General features: G+C 76.6%; 1 protein-coding gene across 2 annotated transcripts in view; it reads right to left on the bottom strand.

Annotated features, from left to right (window-relative positions):
* Positions 1–242, bottom strand: part of ERCC8 (excision repair cross-complementation group 8) — a 29,803-nt gene extending 29,561 nt beyond the window's left edge. For both annotated transcript variants that reach the window (XM_010580548.1, XM_010580550.1), the window contains exon 1: positions 54–242. In XM_010580548.1, coding sequence (XP_010578850.1) covers positions 54–241 — 188 coding nt within the window. In that variant the 5' untranslated portion in view covers position 242. The remainder of the gene's footprint in view (positions 1–53) is intronic.
* Between the last annotated feature and the right edge of the window lie 87 nt (positions 243–329).

The following is a 329-nucleotide window of genomic DNA, read 5'->3' as shown; positions in this document are numbered from 1 at the left end:
CCGCGCCGCCCCGCGCTCCCCACCGGTCCCCACTCCCTACGGGTCCCCGCTACCTCCGGGTGGCCTCGGCCCGGCGCAACCGCCCTGGATCGTCGAGCCCAGCCTGACGAGCCGAAATGAACCCCAACATGGCGACACCGCCAAGCCGCTCCCACCCGTCTGCGCCATCTTGGGCCAGGCGTGGCCGGGATTGGCTCGGGGCAGGCCGCCCTCCACCAACGGCGAGCGGCGTTACTGCCATGCCCGCCACCGTCGGCGCCGGTTGAGCGTGGTCGGCGGGGCGGGGCCGGGCGCGGGTCGGCGCGCGCGGACGTGACGCAGCCCGCTGG

Source organism: Haliaeetus leucocephalus, unplaced genomic scaffold (genome assembly GCF_000737465.1).
Source record: "Haliaeetus leucocephalus isolate CR32 unplaced genomic scaffold, Haliaeetus_leucocephalus-4.0 Scaffold722, whole genome shotgun sequence".
In the NCBI taxonomy this organism is placed as follows: Eukaryota; Metazoa; Chordata; class Aves; order Accipitriformes; family Accipitridae; genus Haliaeetus; species Haliaeetus leucocephalus.
This window is presented reverse-complemented; position numbering and strand designations above follow the sequence as displayed.